The 23,798-nt window shown below is 37.4% G+C and overlaps 1 protein-coding gene across 4 annotated transcripts in view; it reads right to left on the bottom strand.

Moving 5' to 3' along the window:
* The window catches only part of GABRA3 (gamma-aminobutyric acid type A receptor subunit alpha3), a 402,002-nt gene that overhangs the window by 103,446 nt on the left and 274,758 nt on the right, over window positions 1-23,798 (bottom strand). For all 4 annotated transcript variants that reach the window (XM_032330182.1, XM_032330179.1, XM_032330180.1 and 1 more), the window contains exons 4-5: window positions 19,961-20,028; window positions 1,627-1,847 (exon numbers count right to left, since the gene is read on the bottom strand). In XM_032330182.1, the coding sequence (XP_032186073.1) occupies window positions 1,627-1,847; window positions 19,961-20,028 (289 nt within the window). The remainder of the gene's footprint in view (window positions 1-1,626; window positions 1,848-19,960; window positions 20,029-23,798) is intronic.

A 23,798-nucleotide genomic window follows, 5' to 3' on the forward strand; every position in this document is an offset into this window, starting at 1 on the left:
TCTCCAGATTATTCTTCCCTTCTCTCCACCTTCTTTTTCCCACTTCTATCCACTTTCCCTCTTTTCTCTATCACTCTTTATTCTATTCTCATTTCTTCTCTAGTTTCTCAGCTCCTCCTCTATAATTCAACTTTTCTCTCAAGTATCCATTTGGTATTCATTCTTCCTTGCCTATCTTCTCCTCTACCAAATTCTTTCAGGAAAAACATCAATAAAGAACAAGTTTAAGGTAATGGAAGACTAGGATATAGGAAAGGTCACTTCATGTATTCACCACATATTTCAGTTTCATTGTACAAAACAACAAAAAAAGTTAAAACAGCCACAGAATCTGCACTGAAAGATCAAATTTTTTCCATTCAATAATGTTAATTCAGTTACTTAAAACTGATATTCATTAATGTGTGAGGGAGCTTTAGGACAACTGGCAGAATAGGAATTAACAAAAACACAAAACAAGAACCATGAAAGTTTTTTAGTGTTTAGGGACAAAGAATATTATGGAACTGGAAATGTTTTTAAAGTCATTCTTTTTGAAGGCAAAATTACGCTATACACACACACACACACACACACACATACATATATGTGTGTGTGTGTGTGTGTGTGTAAGAATTATATTTATTTCTTTTAAAGATTTATTTATTTTAGAGTAAGAACATGAGAGGGGGAGAGGCAGAGGGAGAGGAAGAGACAAAATCTCAAGCATACTCTGCCCTGAGTGTGGAGCCTGATGCAGGGTTTGATCTCACAGCATTGAAAGCCTGACTTGAACCAAAACCAAGAGCTGGATGCTTAACCAACTGAGCCACCCAGGTGCCTCTGTATATAAATGATATTTAAAGAAACATTCTAGGGTCACTTCACTGGCTCAGTGAAAAAAAAAAAAAAAGCAGCTACCTTTAGCTCAGGTAATAATCTCAGGGTCCTGGGATTGACACCTGCATTGGGCTCCCTGCTCAGTGGGGAGTCTGCTTCTCTCTTTTCCTCTTCCTCTGCCCCTGGCCCTGCTTGTGCATTCTCTCTCTCAAATAAATAAAGTCTTTTAAAATTTTAAAAAAAAGAAACATTCTTAGGTTAATTAGATACCTCACTTACATCAAACTCCTCAGCATTCCCAGGCAATGTGGCATAAAAGATATGTTGTAATTTTTTATATATTATATATAACATTGTGTGCTTCTGAAAATATCCATCATTATCTCATTTGATTCTCACAATTCTGCATTATAGGGAAAGTTTTTTGCTGCAGTTAAACAGCTTATTCTGACTATCACAGTGCTCTTCCTGTGTATATAGCTGTGAGTATTTGAATTTAAGACCTTTGAATATGTATATGCTTACATGTTAGGCTATATGTGTCTCTGAGTATGGATACATTTATACATCTTGAACATATATCTCTGTGTGTCTGAGAATGTTCGTATGTTCAACTCTCTTATTTATTTGTATATCTATAATATATGTCTCTATGAATGTGTATACCTGCAAATATATAAAGCAGTATATACTAAATGTCCATTTCTAATCTGTAAACTTAACAGAACTTTCAATAGATAGCCTAAAACATGCTGTTTTCAAGCCCTACCCTGAATATGCTTTAGATGGGAGGTACCACTCACTGACCTCATTGTGTAGAGGAGGGTTCCATTGTCCACCAGTCTGAGCAGCTTGTTAGGTGTGGTCATGTTATGGGCTACTGATTTCTTGCCATTGTGAAAGAAGGTGTCAGGGGTCCAGATCTTACTAGCCAGGAGATTGTTCAGTGGAAGGATCTTCATGGGGCCATCAAATTTCAATCTTTCATCATGCCATGTCTGTCGAAAAAATACATCAATGGTGTACTCCTAGGGACAAAAAACAGAGAACAATGAACATAGTTCTGATGAGGACCTATAGTGCCCTTAACAAATATTAATCAATTTGCAATATTTCCTCCAATGCACAGAAGCAGCAGTATATTAATAGACTGGAAGTCTGGCAAATGATTATGATTGAAAAATGAAGCCATGGTGATCAATAATTATGAAAATAACATATCTGATAAGATTTTGTTGAGGAAGTTCACTGCCAACAATTCCTCACATGTCATACAAGCTGACACGAGAGTGCTTTATGGAAAGGCAAGAGCTCTGTTCTCTATGCAGTAGCATCTCTAATAAGAACAAACTCCTTACCTTGTCTCCTCTACTAAATGATCCAATATGTACATTAAAGGCCAATATTACAATCACCAGAAAATGAAAACCTTAAGTTTCAAAACACATTTCAGTTGAGTCTCACAAAATACAACTGATGAGTTTATATTTTTATTATCTTTGATAAATAAGGAACTCTTTCCTATAAATAAAAATAGACAAACAGAAAAATGGGTAAATAGCATACCAGAAAATTCATAAAATAGATAAAAAATGTTAATAAACATGCAATTTTTTTTCAAAATTGCTGTTAATCTAACTATAAATTAAAATAACAAATGTTTCAGGTTTTCGTAATAGTTGACTAAACTGTTCGGCTATACCTTCATGTAGCTATTAATTATAAAATTAAAACATAAAGAGAGAAGAGAAGAAGAAGGGAAAATAACCTATTTGAAAGCAATGGGGTACAAATGTAAGCAGACAAAAACTTGAAGAAAATTTACCCTTAAAAGATGGCAGTAGCAATGTGTGCCCCCCAAACTTAGAATTCCTGTGGCAGATACTACAGCTTTACTGGCTCAAGGTGGGAAATAATCTGGAAATTTAGGGTTGGTACTCCTGGAAGCAAGACAGTCACAGAGGGATGAGACCCCAAATCTGCATATATACTCTGCCCCAAATTTTGGTTGACCATTACACTACACACATATGAACAAGACTTTGGGACTCTGTTAAAAAAAAAATGCAGGCAGAAACCAGAGGGTAGTCTTCCACTAAATGACAGATTACAAAACTATGCTGAGTGATGTTTGTAAGCTTGGCAGAAATCAGAAAATGCACTGGCTTAATATCTCAGAGGATAGGCCCCAAGGCTAGTCAGAGAGCTGAAAATTCAGGATAAAGTCCTGAAAGCAAGAAAACAACTGAGAGGTTGAGTCCCCAAATCTCAGGGCAAACCTTACCCAGATCTCTGATCACTAAACTGCCCGAGGCATGGGGGACACTTTTAGATATCCAGATATAATAAAGAAGCTGCCTAAAACTCTGTGGCTTAAGACAACTATCATATGATCTCCCTGATATGAGGAAGTGGTGATGCAACATGGGGGCTTAAGTGGGTAGGAGAAGAATAAATGAAACAAGATGGGATTGGGAGGGAGACAAACCATAAGTGACTTTTAATCTCACAAAACAAACTGAGGGTTGCTGGGGGGAGGGGGTTTGGGAGAAGGGGGTGGGATTATGGACATTGGGGAGGGTATGTGCTTTGGTGAGTGCTGTGAAGTGTGTAAACCTGGTGATTCACAGACCTGTACCCCTGGGGATAGAGTATTATGCCTCCATCAGAAAGGATGAATACCCAACTTTTGTAGCAACATGGACGGGACTGGAAGAGATTATGCTGAGTGAAATAAGTCAAGCAGAGAGAGTCAATTATCATATGGTTTCACTTATTTGTGGAGCATAACAAATAGCATGGAGGACATGGGGACTTAGAGTGGAGAAGGGAGTTGGGGGAAATTGGAAGGGGAGGTGAACCAGGAGAGACTATGGACTCTGAAAAACAATCTGAGGGTTTTGAAGGGACGGGGGGTGGGAGGTTGGGGTACCAGGTGGTGGGTATTATAGAGGGCACGGATTGCATGGAGCACGGGGTGTGGTGCAAAAATAATGAATACTGTTATGCTGGAAATAAAAAAAAAATACCTTAATGACTTTTAGTCATACGTAAGTTTCAATATCCTTCTCTTACCTAGAAAGCACTTCATAAATTGATCCTTATCTTCTTCTCTGAGCTCTCCTTCAAGTACTCTTCCCTCTACAAATCAGCCAGTCTGGCTTTTCCCTTTTTCTAGCATACCAAGCACAGTTCTGACTAAGGATTAGAATATTATATAAATATCTAAATTGGGACATATTTGAGAGTCAAAAGAGTTTTTATCAAAAACTATGATAGGACAATTGGTATAAATCAAGACTGTTCTGGGTAAAAAGGTAGAACTAGACTCCCACATAAAGCCAAGACCCTGAATGGTTCCAACTGCAACAAAAAGGAGAACTAGGGAAAATGTACTAGATAAAACCATTCTACAACACGAAAATTCTATAAGGAAATGTGTCTAACCAAGCATGGATTCTGGATGGAGAGGGGTTTAAGGGAAGCATTTCTACTGAGATTTAGCAACCTCAAATCTAATTTTACATGGGATTGATGCCTAAATACACAGTATCTTCCTGATTTTGAGTTTACAAGCTGAGAAATTAACATAGGAATTTGCTTCAATGTGGGGATACCTCTACTGCCTGAATTCTCTTCTAGGACTTTATGGTTTCAAGTCTCAGATTCAGATCTTTAATCTGTTTTGAATTTGTTTTTGTGTGTGGTATAAGAATATGTTCTAGTTTCATTCTCTTACATGTTGCTGTCGAGTTTTCTCAACACCATTTGTTGAAGAGACCATCTTTTCCCATTGGATATTCTTGCCCCCTACGTTGTTTACTTGACCATATAATTGTGAGTTTATTTATAGGTTTTCTACTCTATTCTATTGATGTGTCTATTTATGTGTTATTTCCAAGCTGTTTTGATTACTATAGCTTCCGAATGTAACTTGAAATCTGTAATTGTGGTTCCTTCTATTTTGCTTCTCTTCTTCAAAATTGATTTGGAAATTGGTGTCTTTGTGGTTTCATATAAATGTTTGGGTTTTTTGTTCTAGTTCTGTGAAAAATGCTGTTGGTAGTTTGATAGGGATTACATTAAATGTTTAGTTTGCTTTAGGTTATATACATATTTTAAAAAAATATTTGTTCTTCCAATCTATGAGCATGGAATCTCTTTCCATTTATTTGTGTTGTCTTCAATTTTTTGCATCAATGTTTTATTGTTTTTAGTGTATATGCCTTTCTCCCTTTGCTCAAGTTTATTCCTAGGAGTCTTATTATTTTTGGCCCAGTTGTAAATGGGATTGTTTTCTTAATGTTGCTTTCTGCTGTTTCATTGTTAATGTATAGAAATGGAACAGATTTCTGCACATTGATTTTGTATCCTGTGGATTTACTGAAATCATTAATCAGTTCTAGTTGGTTTTTCGTGGAATCTTTGGGGTTTTCTACATATAGTATCATATAATCTGCAAATAATGAAAGTTTTACTTCTTTCTTACTGATTTGGATGCCTTTTATTTCTTTTTGTTGTCTAACTGCTATGACTAAAGCTCCCAGTACTATGTTGAAAAAAAGTGGTGAGAGTGGACATCCTTATCTTATTCCTGACCTTAGGGGAAATGCTCTCAGTATTTTCCCATGGAGGATGATGTTGGTTGTGGGATTTTCATATGTGGCTTTTATTATGTTGTGGTAGGTTCCCTCCAATTCTACTTTGTTGAGGGATTTTTTTTATCCTGAATGAATGTTGTATTTTGTGAAATGCTTTTTCTGTATCTGTTGAAATCATCATGAGGATTTTAATCTTTTCTTTTATTAACATGATGTATTTTAATTGATTTGTGAATACCGAATCACCCTGCATGCTGGGAATAAATCCCACTTGATTGTGATGAATGATTTTTTTAAAATATGTTGTTGTGATCCGGTTGCTAATATTTTATTTAGGAATTTTGCATTCATGTTCATGAGAGCTATTGGCCTGTAGTTTTCTTATTTGTGGTGTTTGTCTTTATCTGGTTTTGGTATCAGGGTGATACTGGCCTCACAGAATGAACTTAGAAGCTTTCCTTCTATTCTTTGGAAATGTTTGAGAAGAATAGGTATTAACTCTTATTTAAATGTTTAGTAGAATTTCCCTGTGATGCCGTCTAGTCCTGGACTTTTGTTTTAAAATTGTATTTCTAAGGTGTTGACTATTTCTCCTCCTTCATTTCTAATTTTGAGTACTTTTTTTTCTCTCTCTTTTTGATGAATCTGGCTAGAGGTTTATCAATTTTATTGATCTTTTCAAAGAACAAGTTCCTTGTTTCACTGATCTATTCAATTCCTTTTCTCATTTCTATATCATTTATTTCTGCTCTAATATTCTTTTATTTCACTCCATCTGCTGGTTTTGTTTGGTTTGTTGTTCTTTATCTAGCTCCTTTGAGTATAATGTTAGGTTGCTTATTTGAGATATTTCTTGCTTCTTGATGTGGGCCTGTATTTCTATAAACTTCCTCCTTTAGGACCATCGCAAACATTTTGGACCATTGTGTTTTCATTTTCATTTGTTTCCATGTACTTTTAAATTTTTTCATTGATTTCTTGTTTGGCTTATTCATTGTTTAGTAGCATATTATTTAACCTCCATGTATTTGTACTTTTTGCAGATTTTTTTTTTTTTGGTTGATTTCCAGTTTCATAGCATGTTGTCAGAAAGCATGCATGGTATTACTTTGATCTTTTTGAAATTGCTATCACTTGTTTTATGGCCTAAAATGTGATCTATTCTGGAGGATGTTCTACATGCACTTGAAAATAATATGTATTCTGCTGTTTTAGGATAGAATGTTCTGAATATAACTGTTAAACCCATCTAGTCTATTGTGTCATTCAAAGCCACTGTTTCTTTGTTGATTTTCTATTTAGATGCTCTGTCTGTTGATGTAAGTGTGTCAAGAGTCCCTTGACTCAATTTTACAGATATACTTATTTTTACACTTTTGTGTTTCCTACTTTTCTTACTTCTATTTATGGGCTTTTTTTTTTTTTCCTGTCAAAAAGTCCCCTTTAGTATTTCTTGTAGGTGTTGTTTAGTTGTCATGAACTCCTTTAGTTTTTTGTTTGTCTGAGAAACTTTTTATCTCTCCTTCTATTCTGAATGATAGCTTTGCTGGATAGAGTATTCTTGGCTGCAGATTTTTCCCTTTCTGCAATCTGAATATATCACAATACCCGCTTCTAGCCTGCAAAGTTTCTCCTGAAAAATCAGCTGATTTTTATTGGGTTTCCTTTGTATGTAACTGTCTTCTTTTCTTTTGTAACATTTAAAATTCTTTTTGTATCCTTTTTTTTTTTACCATTTTATTACTATGTGTCTTTGTGGACTTCCTTGGGTTGAATGTGTTGGGGGATCACTGTGCCTCCTGAACTGGACATCTGTTTCCTTCTCCAGATTCAGGAAGTTTTCAGTTATTATTTCTTCAAATATATTTCCTGTATCCCTTTCTCTCTCTTTTTCTTCTGGGATCCCTATAATATTAATATGATTATGGTTGATGTGTTCTCTGAGTTCCCTAAGTCTATTCTCATTATGCATTATCTGTCTCTTATCTGTTCAGCTGGATTGCTTTCAATTGTTCTATCATCCATGTCACTGATATGATGCTCTGCTTCCTGTAGCTTACATGTGTTCCATCTATTGTATTTTTAATTACATTTATAGAGTTCTTCATCTCTGATATGTTATTTTTTATCTCTTTGTGAAGGGTCTCGCTGATGTCCTCTACTCTTTTCTCAAGTCCAATGAGTATCTTTATGATCATTGCCTTAAATTCTCTATCAAGCATATGACTTATTTCAGTTTCACTTAGATATTCTATTGTGATTTTTTTGTATTCTTTCATTTGGAACAAATTCCTCTGTCTTTTCATTTTGATACCTCTCTGTGTCTTTTTCTCTGTTTTAGGAAAGTCAGCTACACATTTTCCTCTTGAAAGTAGTGGCTTTATGAAGAAGAGTTTCTGTAGTGCCCTGCAGTGTAGTGACCCCTGTTCATCAGAACCTGGCACTTCAAGGAAGCCTCCTATGTGTGTTGCTTGCATCCTGCTGTTATGTCTGTGTAGCCTTCCTTTTCAGTCCAGAATTCTGCACTGACTTTCTGCCTGTTGTGGGCTGTGTGTGCACTCTGTGGTGTGAGACCCAGACATACTAGCTCTGAGGGAGAGCATAGACCATAGGAGGGTGCAGGGGTGAGATGTTGGTGTTAGCAAAATTTGCACTGAGCTGCTAGTCCTAGGCTGATCCCTCAAATCACAGTGGTAATCAAGGGTGAGGCATGCAGCAGTGGAGGTAGCCAGGGGTACAAAGTATCTGTGCATGCAGTTGCTGGTCAAGGTGCACACGTGGCATTAACAAAGTTTATACTGAGCCACTAGCAATAGGCAGGATCCCTAAGCATGGTGGCCACATGGGTGCAGCACCGCAAGGCAAAAGCAGGGTGGGGCATGTGCAATGTAAATATAAAATTTATATTAAGCCTCCATCAGAAAGGATGAATACCCAACTTTTGTAGCAACATGGACGGGACTGGAAGAGATTATGCTGAGTGAAATCAGTCAAGCAGTGAGAGTCAATTATCATATGGTTTCACTTATTTGTGGAGCATAACAAATATCATGGAGGACAAGGGGTGTTAGAGAGGAGAAGGGACTTGGGGTAAATTGGAAGGGGAAGTGAATCATGAGAGACTATGGACTCTGAAAAACAATCTGAGGAGTTTGAAGTGGCAGGGGGGTGGGAGGTTGGGGTACCAGGTGGTGGGTATTATAGAGGGCACGGATTGCATGGAGCACTGGGTGTGGTGAAAAAATAATGAATACTGTTTTTCTGAAAATAAATAAATTGAAAAAATTTAAAAAAAAAAAATTATATTAAGTCCAGGACACAGGCCAGCAAGCTTAGAATGGACCAGTCCTTAGGAAAACTTGAACGTGGGACACACTGCTAACAGTTTAGGTAGCAAGTGTCTGTGTAGTCCCACCTCTCACAGGTGGCTCTGAGTTTATCTGGGGGGGGGGAGGGAAAGAAAATGGCACCACAGCTTCTTTGTTCCCAGAGAAGTTCCCCAATACACTCCACAAAAATATAAACAGATCTCCCTCCAGTTGTGCAAGCTGTCACTTCTATGTTGCTTTTCCTCAGTTTGTTGTCTTTTTAAGGGCAGGGACCTGGCTATCAGTTACCCTTCCAGCTTACCCAATGCTGAGTCAGCTGACTTTTAAAACTCCAGGCTCCAAGTCCTGCCAGTTATACAAATTAATGGAATTCAGCCCCTCTGTTTTTCAAAGCCAGATGTCACAAGGATTTATTTTCCCTGTGTGGGCTCCCTTGTGCTTTCTCCTCTCCATGACCACAGTTCCATCCCTTCTGTGGGCAGCTCTCCACTACTGGTTCTGCCCTTCCCAACCTCTCTGATGCACTTCTTCTCTACATTTGGTTGTGAAGTTTATTCTGCCAGTCTTTGGAGCACTCTCTCATTTATTGACTTAGATGTGTTATCTAGTTATAAATATGGGAAGGGGCAAGCTTAAGGTCATCCTATTCCACCATCTTGCACTCCTCCACCAAAGAGCATCAGAAAATATGAAATATAAATATTTTTGATAAAGAAATGATTGAATAAATCCTCATGAAAAGAACTATTAAAATAAGTTCTTAATGTAGTTGAAAATTAAAATAACAGGAAGATAGAAGAAGGAGCACAACTATTAACCAACATATGGTTAAACTAAACAAATACTGGCTCTCTACAAATGATAATAAGGGCTAACAAAACTAGGTGGAACAAATAACTAGAGTAAATCTAATGGAAGGAGGGATTAGAGATATGTTGGTTAATGCATTGTTGTATTACTTGGGAGGAGAGTGGAGATATTTAACTTTAGGTCGAGTATGCATGTTAATGTTTAAAGTAACCACTAAAAAAATGTACTAGACACAAAATATAAAACTTATAAAATAGTAGAGAAAAACAATTGGGAATATAGAAAATGCTTCAATCTATAGAAGACAAGTAAAAACAAAACATGTAAAAACATGGGGAAAAGAACAAATGAGATAGTAGAAACAATATATTCTAAGGATAAATAGTGTAGCCACATGTTATGCATATATGAGTCATGCCTAAAGAAACATAAAAACACAGGTTAAAAGTAAAGCAATAGAAACATATATATGGGAAAATAATATCAAAATAATGTAGTAAAGCTATAACATACAGAGTGGACTATAAGACAAACATTTTCCTTTGGGATAAAAATATCATTACATTAAAAAATAAAGTATATTCAATGGAAAAATACCAATTCTAAATTTTTATGTGTGAGATAACATGGACTCAAAATATATAAGACAAATTGGAATTAGAAGGAGAATGTAACACACCCACTGATTCTCAGTGAATGAAAGAACAATCAGAACGATTTGTATGATTAAAATAAGTATCAGGAAAATGCTACTAATATCAATTAGACACCATTACATGCTCATCAGAATGGCAAAAAACCCAAATGATAAGGGGAGCTAAGAGATAGATAGATCTCTATATAGATAGATATATATGTATCTGTATATATATAGACTTAATCACCTCTTAGTAAAACACATTTTTTATAAAAAATAAGTGATCATGTGCTAAGTCACAAAACAAATCTCAAGACACATAAATATTTCATATCCTTCAAACCATCTTTTTCAATATGAAGCATTAAATTAGATATTTATAGCAAAGTTTTACATGTAAAAATTAAAAACCCTACTATAAAAATTTCAAGAAACAAAGAAAAACAATAATGGATATTAGGACTGAACAACACTGAAAGCGCTCACAGAATATGAAATCTTTCAGTGGGACACTCAAGTGGTACTTGGAAGGAAATTGATAGCTATAAAGAAACCTTAATGTTAGCCTTAAAAAAATAAAAGCTTAAACTAATCTATCTCAAGAAACCAGAAGAACCACATAGTACCCCAAGTAAAGTAAAGAAAAAGATAATTGAAACTTGTGGGAAAGGCAGGGGTGCAGCAGTGACAGGAGCACCTCTGGCTTCTACTTCTGTTTCCTACTTTCCTTCCACCTCCAACCAACCATGGACATCCTGAAACCACCCTGCTCCCTCCACTCCCTGCCACTACTCATGATGTGTGTTAGTCCCTGCATTGTGTGCTCCTCCATCTGGCCCATAGATGGTGGAGATCTGATGAGCTTCTAATAAAAAAGGAATAAGTATGGATGGATGGGAGGGAGAGAGGGAAGGAAGAATGAAAGAAAAAAGTTATCCAAACAAATGCAAAAATTGGTGACACAGAAAACAAAAAATAAAAAATACATATGATAAACAAAACCCAAAACAGGTTACTTTGACAACACTTATAATATAGAAAAGGAGCCCCTGATAACTTTAATAAAGAAAAAGAGACAAAATGGGGTGAACAACTGGGGATAGGGGTAGGAATACAGATTAAATAAGATTGGCCAAAAAATGTTTATTTTTGAACTGGGTAATTTGTACTTGAAGTTCCATTAAACTATTTTCTGTGTGTATGTGTGTGTGTGTCAGAGTGTGTGTGTGTGTGTGTGTTATAATCACTACCATCTTGTAAAGAACAGATTATAGGGTGACAAGAGTAGAGAGGTCTTGAGAAGTGGTTTAAATTGGGAACTCCTCTATGAACACAGATACAAAGAATCATGAAAAAAATAATAGTTAAACTAATACATGCATTTAAAAATCATTATCAAGTCTGATTTTTTTCAAGGAATGTAAAAGATGACCTACATTAAAGAAAACTATTAATGTAATTAACTGTATTAATAGATTGAAGGAGAGAAATCATGCAATCATCTTAATAGGGGACAAAAGAGAAGTTGCAAAACTTCAAATACATTTATAAACACACACATACACACCTTAGAAAACTACTAATAAAATGTACAGTAGGTATATCTATATTTATTACTGTTCATTGTCATTTGTTTGTCCTTTCTAGAAAATCTTATAGAAACTCCCATATTATGAGTTCTGCCTTCATAAGATAGGAATCAAAACTTAAGCGTATCATGCTTAGCGAAATAAGTCAAGCAGAGAAAGACAACTATCATATGATCTCCCTGATATGAGGAAGTGGTGATGCAACATGGGGGCTTAAGTGGGTAGGAGAAGAATAAATGAAACAAGATGGGATTGGGAGGGAGACAAATCATAAGTGACTCTTAATCTCACAAAACAAACTGAGGGTTGCTGGGGGGAGGGGGTTTGGGAGAAGGGGGTGGGATTATGGACATTGGGGAGGGTATGTGCTTTGGTGAGTGCTGTGAAGTGTGTAAACCTGGTGATTCACAGACCTGTACCCCTTGGGATAAAAATATATGTTTATAAAAAATAAAAAAAATACAGGTCTGTGAATCACCAGGTTTACACACTTCACAGCACTCACCAAAGCACATACCCTCCCCAATGTCCATAATCCCACCCCCTTCTCCCAAACCCCCTCCCCCCAGCAACCCTCAGTTTGTTTTGTGAGATTAAAAGTCACTTATGGTTTGTCTCCCTCCCAATCCCATCTTGTTTCATTTATTCTTCTCCTACCCACTTAAGCCCCCATGTTGCATCACCACTTCCTCATATCAAGGAGATCATATGATAGTACCCCTGGGGATAGAGTATTATGCCTCCATCAGAAAGGATGAATACCCAACTTTTGTAGCAACATGGACGGGACTGGAAGAGATTATGCTGAGTGAAATAAGTCAAGCAGAGAGAGTCAATTATCATATGGTTTCACTTATTTGTGGAGCATAACAAATAGCATGGAGGACATGGGGACTTAGAGTGGAGAAGGGAGTTGGGGGAAATTGGAAGGGGAGGTGCACCATGAGAGACTATGGACTCTGAAAAACAATCTGAGGGTTTTGAAGGGACGGGGGGTGGGAGGTTGGGGTACCAGGTGGTGGGTATTATAGAGGGCACGGATTGCATGGAGCACGGGGTGTGGTGCAAAAATAATGAATACTGTTATGCTGGAAATAAAAAAATAAAAATAAAAAAAAATAAGTAAAAAAAAAAAAATAAAAAAAATAAAAAAAATAAAAAAAAACTTAAATTACCAGTGTTTTGGAGCTAGAATCAGACTAGTGACCTAAGAAACACCAATCACACAAACATGCACACACACACACACACACACACACACACACACACACGCATGCATTTCCAACAGTAAACTTCAGTTCAGTTCAGAAGTGTCAACATGAAAAAACAAGATCTGCTGTGGTGGTTGTAGTGTAGGTGATGGCAAAGTTACTTTGTTTTTAGTGGTCATATTGGCCACTAAACACATAAAAGAGTGCTTAACCTCAAAGGTAATCAGGAAAATGCCACTAATATCAATTAGACACAATTACATGCTCATCAGAATGGCAAAAAAATACTGTAATAATAGAAAGTTAACAAAACTGTGGAGAAATGAGCCTTTCATACCCTGCCAGTGGGATTATAAATTGTTACAACCCATTAAGTTTGTAATTTGGCCCTATCTGAAAAAAAAAAGTTAAAAATGTACAACTGCTACAAATAAAAAAAAATTATCTGTAAGTACATACCCTACAAAAACTCAAACCTGTTTTCAAGAAGATGTGTACACGAATGTTTATTCTTGGGGTGCCTGGGTGGCTCAGCAGGTTAAGCCTCTGCCTTCAGCTCAGGTCATGATTTTAGGGTTCTGGGATTGAGCTCCACATCGGGCTCTCTGCTCAGCAGGGAGCCTGCTTCCTCCTCTCCCTCTGCCTGCCTCTCTGCCTACTTGTGATCTCTCTCTCTCAAATAAACAAATAAATAAATAAATAAAATCTTTAAAAAAAGAATTTATTGTTATCAGTGTTTATAATAGCAAAAAATTTAGAAAGAGCCTAAATGAACATTGGCAAGATAATTGGACAAATGTATAAATAAAAAATATGCATACACTGAAATACTGTATAGCACTTAAAATAAATGAATTAGAGTTAAATGTATCAAAAACAATAACTTCTGATACATGGTTGAAAAAAATTGTAAAATAATACACAAGCTATGATCCATTTTATAGTTTGAAATATATTTATAATTTCAAAACCATTATGTGTTATTTATTGCAATATTTGCTATTCCATGTGATATACACATTTTTAGTTATAAGTCTAGAATATGTGTAGAAATGACCAAAAAAAGAAAATTCATTGTTTTAATTATCTCTAATTGGGGAGAAAGTGAGAGAGAAAAATGGAATCAGGATAAGGTACATAGGAGACTTCATCTATATCACCAAAGATTTTTTTATTATGAGAAAAAACATGGAAAAATTTTTAAGATTTAAAAAAGCTAGGTTATGGGTATCCATTTTTAACATTATTTTTTGTATAGTCAGAATTATTGGGGGAAATCACATAGTGATTATTTGTTCCATAAGTATACCATGCATGACCTTTGGCCAAAAGCAATCAACTTTGACCTGACCATTCTAACAATGAAATAAATTCCTTCTTTGCAAATTGAATCCTTGTATACTCTCAAAAAATGATGGCCTCCAAACTGACAAATAAATGTCATTGTTTTGTGAGGCATTTAAATAAAATATACCAGATAATAAACTTAAATCTGCCCCCTGGGAAAGGCACTACACTAGGCAAAGATGACTTATAGCACTTGGGGAAGAATTTCTGGTTTAGTGTTAGACCCTGAATGTCTTCAATTCTCTAACACTGTGCAGTGTATGAAAGCAGGCTTCTAGAAAGGGACTACAAGTCTGATTTAATTTTAGCAGGTTCTACGGCTAAGGTACTTGACAATTGCATTACAGTAAAGGCATTCATTGCCTCATAGGTAGACCACTCCCCCCTTATTTTGACGATACAGTCCCCCCTTTGCTCTTTGCCTTCTTACCATCATTCTGAATTTTGAAGAATTATAATCCACCTGTCCCTTTCAATTGCTTTTAGTCCTTGAAATAGTCTTATTAGCATTGTTTATGTGGCCTGCCCATCTATTTCACATAAAAGTAGCCAGGAGATTTCTGGGCATGGATTCCTAGGCAAAACCCCATAGATGTGGACTCCTAACTATGTTGCATCTGAGAGTATAGTATCTTATAGAATAAGAGGAAACTGACAGCCCAAGAGGCTTTCAAAATAGACAAAGGCTCCCCTTCATTCTGTGACTTACTACTTGTAAGTGAGGTCTTGAAATGAACATAGCCACTTTTTCCAGTGCTAGGCAGGAAACAGGTACAACAATTTCAAGCCCACTGCCACCAGGAAAGAGGTCTCTGTGCTAATTTCTTTTTAATCAACACCAATTTCTTCTTTTATGGTCTTTGGATACTCTGGTAACTTTGCATGATTTTCACAAACAGTAGTCAGACTAAAATATATACCATCTGTTAAAAAGAATCATGATTATATCTTTTATGAATTCATATTCATAGCCTCTTTTTTCTTTTTTTTTTTTCATTAGGCTATTTGATTAGTTCTCTTATTGTATTACTTGCCTCATAACCTGGCTGTCCACTGTATACCCTGGGAAGTTTCTCTGTCGACAAGTAGCAGCTGACAGTTGTTACCAAGCAGGTATCTTAACAGTTAAAGCATCCCTGGGAAGAGAGTGACGTTGACAATACCTAGAATTGGCATTTTAAGTTTCCCAGTTGTTCTCATTCTGACTCTACTAACATGCTCTTTGTCCTCCTTATTTTCTCACTAGCTTTATCAGTACATTAAGATAGACCCTGGGTCCCTGAACCTGTGGCATGTCAAAATCTGGGGCCTTAGGAAGTTTAGCTTAGAAGGTGTTTCAGACTAGGAGAGCATCCAAATTTTCTCAGCTGTTAGCTTTCTTTTTTTCCAGCTTTACTGAGTTATGATTGTCAAATAAAAATCGTATACATTTAAGTTGTACAATGTGATTTGTAAAGATGTATAATGTGATCATTTAATATATGTATACACTGTGAAATAATTACCACAATCAAATTAACACCTCTATCACCTCATATAGTCACCTGTGTTTGTGTGTGTGTGTGGTAAGAACACTTAAGATCTACTCTCTTAGAGAATTATCAACTGTCACCTTTCTACCTTCCTTTCCAATCACTGGTCATATGCATAGCATTCCATTTCTAAGCCGGTATCCCACTTTCTCTGCATTCTGATTCAAAGGCTCTTGAGAGACCAGGGAAAATTTCCACTTGCCAAGAGTCATTGCTCACTGGTAAGGAATAAACATAACCAATTTGAGAGAGAAGAGGCAATGAAACTGCATTTTCACTAATTTTTTTGCAACCTTCTCTTCATTGTTACCTATACCATTCTTTCCATACATGGATTGAGAAAATGGTGTAAATTCTTCTAAAAATAAAAAGTCATAGAAGGGGCACCTGGGTGGCTCAGTGGGTTAAGCCGCTGCCTTCAGCTCGGGTCATGGTCTTGGGGTCCCGGGATCGAGTCCCGCATCGGGCTCTCTGCTCAGCAGGGGGCCTGCTTCCTCCTCTCTCTCTCTGCCTGCCTCTCTGCCTACTTGTGATCTCTCTCTGTCAAATAAATAAATAAAATCTTTAAAAAAAAAAAAAGAAAGAAAGTCATAGAAGGTCATATGGCCTTGGATAATTCACATTGGAATTGTATCCCTTGTTCTGTCTCCTGGAAGAGCATGGGTATAGGATTGGTGTTACTGCTGAGGAGCACCATGTATTTTTTTTTATACCATCAAGCTTTATTTGTTACAAATGGTTAATGCAAGACTTTCATTTGTGATGCCTATAAAATTCTCATTGTAATCAGTTTCCAATTTATATCTGTACTCTTTAATAAATTTTCTTTCTCTGACTTTTCCCACAGAAACATCTACTACTGTTTGCTTTCATCTATCTGCCCAATTCCCTATTGTCACATCTCTTTATATTCATAAGTGGCAAAGCCACCCAAACTAGTAGCCCAATGGACTTACTAGACTTGCTATTCCATAGTATCTCCTAAAGAAAGCTACTTTACTCTTTGTCTGCATGGCTTGCTACTAATGTTTCATATCATTTCAGTAAACACTTTAAAAGGGAATTGTATCAGTTCTTATGCTAGGTGCTAGAGATACAGAAATGTATCAGACATATTCTCTAACTTTGAAGGACTTTCAGTCAAGTGGAGGAGTACAGTTATAATTTTCCCCTCAAATTTAATTTGTGCCATCTCATTTATTCTTGCATTTAACAAATAGTTGTTAGTCTACCATGTGCCAAACATTGATAAGGTATTGGTGATATGAAGGTTAACAAAACAGATACGGCCCTTAGTGGAGCATTTTAAAAAATTTTATTTATTTATTTTGACAGAGAGAGATCACAAATAGGCAGAGAGGCAGGCAGATAGAGAGGGAGAAGCAGACTTCCCGCTGAGCAGAGAGCCCCATGTGGGGCCCAATTCCAGGACCCTGAGACCATGACCTGAGCTGAAGACAGAGGCTTTAACCCACTGAGCCACCCAGGTGCCCCAATGGAGCTTTTTGTCAAACTCAGGATCTATGTCTGTGAAGGTTAGTGTTTGAGTAAGGATTACAACGGCTGCAAAGGGTTATGGGTCATACTGGTTCAATGTTCAAACTGGCATCACAGTTTTTCTTCTTTACGGACAAGAAACTTGTCCCTATTTCCTTAAGAAAGTATTCTGGACCAAAATTCCATTTGGCTGAAAGTGATTCAAGAACCCAGCCAGCTCTAATTTTCATCTACTTGCCCAAGTAGTCTGTAGTCTCAGGAGAGCTGGGTTTGTTGCTTCAGCTAGTTGTTAAAGTCAGACAACTTTCTGATGTTTCACCCAAAAAATCATCCCTGACTGAGGGTCAATTGTCACAGTATACTCAGTTGTACAGGAAAAAGAAATTTTAAAACACCATTAATGTGCTTCCCAGTCAGAGTGATCATAGCTATTCTACCTTGTAACAAGATAGAAGTGCAGCTAAAAATAACCTGAAGTTTATTTGATTAAAGTCTGCCCTCCATATCAGGAAAGCCATTCTGTTATTTCTACTTAATCGTGGAGGAGAAAAACAAGCAAGTAGAATACAAAACTTCAAGAGATAGAATATCTGGATTGTTTGAAATGTCTGGAGGGCCTCTGCATACCCATGTGCGTCAACTTGGGTGGGGAAGGAGCAGGAAGAGTAGCTGGTTTGGGTAGGGGCTACATATATGTTTCCATAGGATTCCTGCATTTAGGTATCTGTTTGCACATGTGTGTTCGTGAAGTGCCTGGGATAGCATGTGGACTATTTTTTATCAAGTGTGTATTTTTTTTGTGTGTGTGCATGTATATTTCTGAATGTATTTGTGGATGCTGGTGTATAAGTGAGAGTAAATGAGAGTGTATGAATATAAATGTGTGTTCATAGAGTAGCATTCGTCACTTTCTTACAAAAGTCCTAATTCATCACTAGTTCCCAGTAAAACAAAGAGAGAGCTGCATATCCCTGATGAATCTGGTTATCTCCAGTGGCCTATAAGCTCTCTGAATATAGGGAATCCTAGAGACCCTTAATGCAATGTTGAATGACCAGCTGAACAATAGTTTTAACACATGCATGGATCTAAAGCTGTGGGCGTTAGTAAACATGTTGAGAGGGCATAATCTAGAAATACAGGCTTTCCTGATGTCCTTGTGAGATACCTGTCTCCTCCACCCCTCATACATCAAACTTGCCCCTTACTGAGCTCTCCCTATGTGTCAAGTATTCTATAAAATGCCAGGGAAGCCATGAAGACTTTGTACTTGCCCTTAAGGGATATACAAGGAGTCTGTTATATTTCTGTATCCTCTTTTCTCCACACTTGAAAAGCAAAGTTCAGGCCCGGCCTCACAACCACTCATGATTCCCTCTGCTGAAAACTAGCCTATTTCTCCAAATAACTCATAGACCTTGCCTGATTGAAAGACGAGCCATGTAAAGTCAACATACCTAAACCAACTCTTAGCCTCAAGTCTTTTCCCACTTGTAGTCCATCTTGTACAGACTGCTAGGTAATTCTAAATCATTCTAAAACAATACTTGTATATATTTACTGCCCTATTAATATCCACTCAATCATTCTATATTACCCACAGGCAAATTCTATCACATCGTTATACAACTGTTTATATTTACCAACAGGTCTAAAGAAGTCTTGTCCCCTGCTAAGTAGTAGTCCCACTGAAGATACACAGAAAAAAATCCAAGTAGTGATCATGGACATTTCATATTTTTTTGGATATTTCTTTTTGATTTTAAGATTCTTATTTTCCATACAAAGTCACTCATTCAATAAAGATTCTTTGAGCATCTATTAACTGCCAGGCATATTGAGCATATAATAGCTTATTTCCCTTCATGAAAATTATTCAGATATCTGATACATAGTAGGTATTAACTGGGTGGTCATTTAGGATGGGGTCTCCTGTCTCAACACTACTACATTCTTTGCTTTGGCAGCAAGGGATAATGGAAGGAGAAGGGAAGTCACTGAAGATGACTCTTGAGTCTCCCTTTACTACTTCTGCTATATCCTGCCCTATTCCTTGACTTTCCTCTGAAGTTTTCCCTGCTCACATCTGTAGAAGAAACAGTTTCCAAAAGTGGTTTTGACTCTTTCTCCAAATATTTTGCATCACCATTGCCAGTCCATTACCCCCAATGAGTAGGGCCTTTTTGCAAGGAACAGATTTCTTGGATGATACTGCAGGCTGCTGACACTCTGAGAGTGTTTACCGCAATGCTCTCCTCACGTAACCTATCTCTGTTAATATGTGTGGAGTGCTGACAAAATATGAAGAGAGAAGTCAGGGAAAATTTGAGCATAGGGATACAAATTTAATTTTGAAAGATGTGTTGTGGAAAGAAGGTAAGTGTAGTCCTCATGAGGGTATATGCTTTATATGTGACTACATGGGGAGAGCAAAGGAAAAGACAAATTTGGCCAAATGTAGGATGGCGAAGGTAGGGAATTTGTATGAGACAAGGTTTCTCCATAGAAGGTAGTAACAAACTCCAATTTATTTTCTTTGATCTGTTGCATCTTCTTTCACTTTTACCTTTGCAGGAACTATAACTTACCATATCAGTGTCTGACACAGGGCCAAAACTGGTCACATAGATATCAGTCTTCACTTCAGTCACTGCATCTAGGCCAAGGAAAGTAGAAAAGCAGAGTATCATGAAAGTCAATTCCCTTAACTCAAAGAAAGTCCAGTGCAGTACTCCAAATGACAGTTAACTTGCTACATCTGAAAAAGTATACCTGACAGAGTGATAGGAAAACCTCTCAAAAACTTCTCACCTATGCTATTTGTTCAGAGAACATGCTAGGTACAGGTACAAAGTTTACCCTTTAGGTATCATTGAGAATAACAACAGAATCCCCAAACTCTAAAGATTAAGAGCCCTGAGAGATCTCTGATATTCATATGTGCTGGAATTTCACACCAGGATTACCCTTACCTGTGGTAGGTTCTAATATCCAACTTTAATACTTCCAGAAACACAGAATGATTGCCCTCCCATTCCCCTGCCCACTTAACATAGGGAGAGGCCATGTGACTATTTTTGGTTGTGGAATGAAGTTATATGTGTCCCTTTCTAGCTGGAACAATTAATGTCCAATGTAAGACCCTTCCTGCCATGGTCATCATAGAAACATGTCATAATAGAACTATCATAAGATTGAAACATCCTGGAATGATGAGCCAACACATGAAGGACAACTGAAAGTTGCCTGGCTCCACAACAGACTGCATGAATGAGAAATACATTTTCATTGGGTTAAGTGACTGAGAGTTGAAGTTGACTGGTATCACTTGACACATTTCTTTGCATTTATTTTTCCTTATTGTATTATCCCCACCTTACACAAAAGGTCCTCTATAGCAGTGACCTGTTTTGTTATCCCTATATTCTCAGTACATTGAAAAGGAGCCTGTTACTCAGATGATACTCACTGAATAATTTTTGTATGGATGGACGAATCTCATCACATATTTGTCAAGTTGGAAACTGATACCCAGAGAGGTAAGTTATTTCATTGCTAAGTTTTTCTCTTTTCCTGTTTCAGTCAACACTATTTATCCCAGTGTAGATCAGACTAACCCACACACTCCACCATTCCTCAAATAGAACACAGGAAAGCCTACAACAGCCTAGCAAATACTTCATCTACTTCATCATTATATTAAATTCAAATAAATCCCATTTCAGTCCAGAACACCAAACCCCAGAAGAGTACACCAGTAGCGCAGCCAATATCAATAAGGCCACATAAGTTTTGATTTATACTTGGGGCGCCTGGGTGGCTCAGTGGGTTAAAGCCTCTGCCTTTGGCTCCGGTCACGATCCCTGGGTCCTGGGATTGAGCCCCACATCGGGCTCTCTGCTCTGCAGGGAGCCTGCTTCCCTTCCTCTCTCTCTGCCTGCCTCTCTGCCTGCTTGTGATCTCTGTCTGTCAAATAAATAAATAAAATCTTTTTTTAAAAAGTTTTGATTTATACTTATATACATCTATATATCATTACATTTTCATAGTAATAATAATCAGCACTATAGTCAATTCATCAAAACACACCTTACTTGCAGACTTAATCAGCAAATAACATGTCTTTGAAACTAGAGATATGTTTCATTTATTTTTAAAGATTTATTTACCTATTGTTGAATAAGAGAGAGAGAGTACACATGAAAGTGGATGGGACAAAAGGAGAGGGAGAGAGAATCCCAACCAAACTCTACATGATTGTGGAGTCCCATGCAGAGCCCAATGCAGAACCTGCCCTTGTAGGGCTCCCTTTCGCCAGGCTTGATCCTCTGGGGCTCAGTCTTGCAGAGCTCAGTCTCACAACCCTGAGATAACATCCTGAGTCAAAACCAAGAATCAATTGCTTGACAGACTATGTCACCCTGGAGCCCTTAGAGCTGTGTTTCAAGTAGTTTTGTTTTTTATCTGGAGTACAGGCTTCTTTCAGAGCAATTTCTATACTTGAAGGAGAAGAGATAACACTTCAGGACCCAGAACATGCCTCCTGAAGACTTTTCATTTCAGATACACTCCCAGGTTCACTGGCTAGAGAAGTATTGTCCTACCCTCAAGTACATAAAACAAATTTAAGTAAGTAATGGAAGAGACCATAATTACACTTGAATCCAGTATTATAGGCAGGGTGTAAGTACAGAACAACTTTCTAAACCAATATAATTGTAAAATTGTAAGATAGTTAAACAGACTAAAAACAGATTACCCAGACCACAGAAAAAGAAGGAGAAAGATACTGGTGGTAAAGTTAAATTATAGGAGATGACCCAGGGGAGAGTGGAGTCACTATAGGTAGAAAGGAAAATGGCTATAACAAAGAGTATTGGGCTAAGACGGCAAGGCTTGGATTCTGGATTTCTGTCCCTGACAATGATGGTATAGGACCATACAAATTCTGAATATTTTCTTTGTACTAACGAGGAACTCTGACTGTAAAGTCAAGCAAAAAACATTTGACTAAAAGTGACCAATGGTAGCAAGAAGCAAGCTGCCTGAGGAATGTAGGAGGTTTTATGGAAATTTGGTTCTCTCCCTCTCTCTCAACTATTCACTTTCACATAAAATGCACCCCTTGATTGCTAAGAAGAAAACAGTGTGGAGAAACTGCTTTCCCAATGAGTTAGGGGTCACCCCAGGCTTCAGAAATTTCCCTGACTTTGCAGCAGGGAAGGAAAGATGGGAAGTTTGGTCCAGTACACTGGTGTAAAATTAAGGGGAGGGAGAGTAAAGAAGGAGAGAAGAAATAAAGAGAAGAGGATATAATTAGAAAAGGACTGAAGGAAAAAGCAAGAAATGATAAATGGGTAAACTACAAATAAACAAAAGTCACCCAGAAATCTAAGGACCAGAGATAGAAGAGAGTGTCCACTCACCACTCTAGCTTCTCTGTGTGAAAGAATTAGAAATTTGCTTTCATTTAACTCAATGAAAAGATCAATGAATTAGACTAGAACTGGTGAGGGCTACAATTCATAGTCTAAGCCCTGTTCACAGTCTTCTCAGAAGAGACAAATGTGAGACATAAATTAATGGATAAATAAGAGGGCCTCACCCCCCCACACTGTGTTTAATAATTGTTTTCAGATGTTTCTTGGTGTTTTATTTGATTTGGAGATCCAATTTCCTTCCAATGTTACCCTTTGAAACCAAAGGTGAACAGAATTGTTTTCCTTTTGCAATTTACAGTGATATTGGAAATGCTTGAAAGCTCCTGTCTTTACATGAACACACATGACCTTAGCCCTCAGTTGTACTCCCACTGGTGGGGAACTCATCAACCAGTCCCCATGTCACTTCTGTTTACTTGATCTGAAAGAGTAAAGTGATCACTGTGTTTACATTGATTATGTTGTTCATAACAAACTGTTTTCTAGTTTGACTTCAAAAATATTCCTGTAGCTCCTGGTGGTTCAGCGGGTTAAGCCTCTGCCTTCAGCTCAGGTCATGATCCCAGGGTTCTGAGATGGAGCCCCCACTGGGCTCTCTGCTCATCAAAGAGCCTGCCCCCTGCCTCACCTGCCTCTCTGCCTACTTGTGATCTCTGTCAAATAAATAAATAAAATCTTAAAAAAAAAGGTTCCCAAGAAATCATTAATTTTCTCCTTTGAGCAGAAACCAGAGTAGTAGGTTCCTCAAGCTTCTAGCTGTTCCACCTTAGCACACATATAAACATTGGTCTTGTGACACCTGCATGGTGGCTCTGTTGGTTAACCATCCAGCTCTTGATTTCAGCTCAGGTCGTGATCTCAGGATCATGAGGTCAAGCCCCACATCAGGCTCCATGCTCAGTGCAAAGTCTGCTGGAGATTGTCTCTCTCCCTCTGCTCCTCTCCCTGCTCATGCTCTCTCTTTTTCTCTCAATTAAATAAATAA

Source organism: Mustela erminea, chromosome X, assembly GCF_009829155.1.
Source record: "Mustela erminea isolate mMusErm1 chromosome X, mMusErm1.Pri, whole genome shotgun sequence".
Lineage (NCBI taxonomy): Eukaryota > Metazoa > Chordata > Mammalia > Carnivora > Mustelidae > Mustela > Mustela erminea.